The following is a 4,012-nucleotide window of genomic DNA, read 5'->3' as shown; positions in this document are numbered from 1 at the left end:
ATGAGTCCCGATTGGGGGCCATTATGGAAGAAACCGGACGGCAGCAAAAGTGCTTGAATGTGGCTACTTTTGGCCATCAATCTATCATGACGCAAATCAAATGGTTAAGTCATGCGATTAGTGTCAAAGACAAGGGTCAATTTCTAAAAGGCATGAGATGCCTATGAATTTTGTAATGGAGGTCGAGATCTTTGATGTGTGGGGAATCGACGTTATGGGTCCATTCGTGAGCTCTTATGGAATAACATACATCTTGGTGGTTGTGGACTACGTCTCCAAGTGGGTTGAGACAATCGCCATGCCCAACAATGAGGCAAGGAGTGTGACCGCATTCTTGAAGAAGAACATATTCACGTAGTTTGGTACGCCCAGGGCCATCCTTAGTGATAGTGGTTCTCACTTTTGCAACAAGGCCTTCACCGGGCTGCTAGAAAAGTATGGCATAAAGTAGAAGGTGGCCACACCTTATCATCCTCAATCGAATGGTCAGGTTTAAGTTTCCAACATGGAGATTAAAAACATCCGAGCAAAAACTGTCAATGCAAACAGGACTGGCTAATCAAGGAAACTAGATGATGTATTGTGGGCATATCGCACAGCATTTAAGAACCCCATTGGCACCTCACCGTACCAGTTGGTTTTTGGTAAGGCGTGTCACTTGCCTGTGGAGCTTGAACACAAAGCCATGTGGGCTCTGAAAAAGTTGAACCTTGACTGGGCCGAAGCTGCTAACCTAAGAATGACACAACTCAATGAGATGGAACAGTTACGTCTCCATGCCTATGAGAATGCAGCCATGTATAAGGAGAGAATGAAGTTTGTTCATGACAAGAAGATATTGAAGCGGGAATTCAAATCCGGTGACTTGGTTTTACTCTTCAACTCAAGACTCAAGTTGTTTCCGGGCAAACTCAAATCCAAATGGACTGGCCCGTTCAAAGTTGTAATTGTGTCCCCTTATGTTGCTATTGAATTGGAGTCGGAGGACGGGACTCGAACTTTCAAAGTAAATGGCCAACGGGTTAAGCATTACCTTGGCACCACAGGAGAAAAGCACCTGGTAGAACAAATTGCTCTCAAGGATAGTCCTACACCAACCACTGAGTAGCCCAAACGAGACCGACATTGTCATGCCGCGACGTTAAATCAAGCGCTTCTTGGGAGGCAACCCATATATGGTAACACTCTTTTGTTAGTTTTTCATTTATGTAGGTTTAGTTGTTATTGTTGAGAAGGTTGACGTGTGTGTTAGAATGCAGGTAGTCCAAAATACCATGAACAGGGTGCAAGTACTAAGGTAAATGAAGGAAAGAAGGGTCTGTGTTTTGTGGCAACTAAACACAGTCAGAAAAATTAGCAAGATAATTCTGCAAAAATGCGGTAAGGTTTCAGATTTTGCGGCCCGCATAACAACTATATGACCGCAGAAATCGTACTTGCCCCCCGCAAAATGCTCAGGTATAACACATTAAACCTTCTGCATACCTTCACTCTCACTCACACACGAACACTGTACAACACACACAAAATCAAAAATACAAAAACAAAGAGAACAGAAGAAAAGGCCAAAAACATTTGAATCACACACAAAATCACATAACAAGGATCAGCATTGCGGAAAGATTCACCTCGTTCACATCTCAAAATCAATTTTTATCTTGCTCAGACATCTGGTATGTGCTTCTCTTCCATTTTTCTCGTGGTTATGTTGCATAATATCACTTGCTTGAACTTATTTCCTCCCCCTTCCTCTCAAATCTTTGTTGTGGGGACTTGGGTGGGAGATTCGTGGGTCATTCGAGTGATAGGAGTCTTTTATGTGAGGGGTTTGACCAATTTTGACTGAAGAAGACAACCTTTGCGGTCCGCATAATTGGTTTGCGGTCCGCAAAGTTGCCACAAACTGGAACCCTAGGAGGCCTGGTACAATGTGCTTCTGCGATATAGTTTGGTCGTAAACTTGATTTGCGGATAGCAAAGCTTCCGCAAACATGGTCAGAAAAAATTACTCTTCTTGTGAGCAGGAATGCGACCATTTTGCGGTCCCATAACATACTTTGCAATCGTTTTTGCGATCGCATAATTGTTTTCCTCCTGTGTGTTGTAATTCTGCGATGTGTTTGCGGTTCGCAAAGTGGTTATGCGATCGCATAACCCATCGCAAAAAGTTGTTTGTTTCATTCAATTTCTCTCAACATGACTCACATGCTATGTCATTGACAGGAATGGCACCAAAGAAGTCTATCTCATTATGATCACCTCCCGCTCGAGGAAACAAACGAGTTGCTGCCTTGTGCCAACAAACCCAAAAATAAAAACGCCCAAGGCCTGAGATAGCCCGAAACACTTCTGAGCACTCCTCCCAGTTTGAAGAGGAGGAGGCACAAACTGATCTCATGCCATCTGTTGACTTGCACGCTAAAACACGACGGAAGAGTGGGGAAGATCTTAGATTCTAGAGTTGGAGCGCATTGGACCTCGTTCTAACCACTTTTCAATATTGTGCTTGGTTGGTGACACGAGAATTGATCCATTCGGGCCTATGGAAGAGTCAATAGATGGGCAACAAAGTACATATATTCTGAAATTTGCAATGCCAAGGAGACAAAACGACATCCCTTACTTAAAGGCCAAGAAGTGCAAGATGCAACATTGTTTACTTGGTTCTTTTGTATTCATACCACCACCCCAGGAACGTGATATTAAAATTGATGCAAAATTGGGGGCACAATTCATATCCTCAAAGTGGAAGGAAAAGTGGTGGAAGTGATGGCATAGTGCTGCGACGTTAAATCAAGCGCTTATTGGGAGGCAACCCAATTTTATTTTTTATTTTTACTTTTGTTTATTTATTTTATTGTGTAATTTTTTGTAGTATTATTTTTGTGTTTTGTAGGAGTAGGAGAATAGAATCTAAGCCAATAGGCGTGTGAAAAATCGAGCAAGTGGTTGAAACTAAGTGTGGGGTGCCCGCACAAAGGATCATACCTGGGAAAAGTCAGAGTATCCTGTGAGCTTCTAATGCTTCGTCCTTTGGCCTACCAAGGAGTCTCTTTTACCCTCTTGTTATTTATTATATGCATTGAGGACATTGCACAATTTTAAGTGTGGGTGAGGAGATTATCTGGATGATTTTGTGTTATCCTAGCTTAATTATAGTATTCTTTCTTAGCGTAGTGGTTTTTGTTTAAAATAAAAAATAAAAAAATGAATAAAAAACAAAAAATCTGAACTTGTCCCGACGATGGATTTTGTGGACAGCTTTCTTGGGGGATTAAGGTCCAATAAAAAATCCAAAAATATTTTTATTTTGTTTCTAGTTAGTTTTAGTTATATAATAATCCCCCTTAGTTTTTCTTTGTGCATCGATTCTTTTTCAGGGGATGTAACTTAAATTGGGTAAACTTTTTAATTTTTAGAATTAGATTTTTTGTTAGGCATAGTAGAAGAGGGAAAAGAAAAAATTTTGTGACTTGTTTGATACTAACATATTTTCCTGAGCTTGAGTAGTACTTTTCTCTGAGTGCTTGAGTAATGAATAAAATAGTAGACTTTCTGACACCTAATGTAACACTCTGAAAATTTTTGAAGTACTTAAGCACTAGTAAGAAAGTTGATATGCGCTAAATATAATATTTTGTGTGGATACGAGGACTATTAATATAATGGATATCAATTGGATATGATAATAAGTGTACAAGATATATTATACGTGATATGGGTTCTAAGGAGAGCCCTAAGTCCAAGTCAAGTCAGATATTTCAAGATAGACTAAAGTTTCAAATAGGTACGCATAAGACCAAACTTTGGACGAGCATATATATATATATATATATATATATATATATATATATATATATATATATATATATATATAAGGATTTATGTGATGATCAACCTATCAAATGAAAGATCTTTGAGTCTAGTTTCTAACGCTTCAACCCGTTCATCATTTGGACACTCCTACAAGAGGTTATGACCCAATTACCAATGGCTGGAAAAATGTGATTCT

At 39.7% G+C, this 4,012-nt stretch overlaps 1 protein-coding gene across 1 annotated transcript; it reads left to right on the top strand.

Annotated features, from left to right (window-relative positions):
* The first annotated feature begins 685 nt into the window (after positions 1–685).
* LOC142168915 (uncharacterized) lies at positions 686–1,108 on the top strand. The gene has a single exon (XM_075230090.1). It carries the CDS (start codon positions 686–688, stop codon positions 1,106–1,108), a length of 423 nt encoding a protein of 140 aa, XP_075086191.1.
* Positions 1,109–4,012: the final 2,904 nt, after the last annotated feature.

This window comes from Nicotiana tabacum, chromosome 14 (assembly GCF_000715075.1).
Source record: "Nicotiana tabacum cultivar K326 chromosome 14, ASM71507v2, whole genome shotgun sequence".
NCBI classification, from domain to species: Eukaryota; Viridiplantae; Streptophyta; class Magnoliopsida; order Solanales; family Solanaceae; genus Nicotiana; species Nicotiana tabacum.
This window is presented reverse-complemented; position numbering and strand designations above follow the sequence as displayed.

Excerpts from the sequence above, each read along its gene's own strand:
- LOC142168915 (XM_075230090.1), top strand. The coding sequence starts at position 686 with ATGTGGGCTCTGAAAAAGTTGAACCTTGACTGGGCCGAAGCTGCTAAC.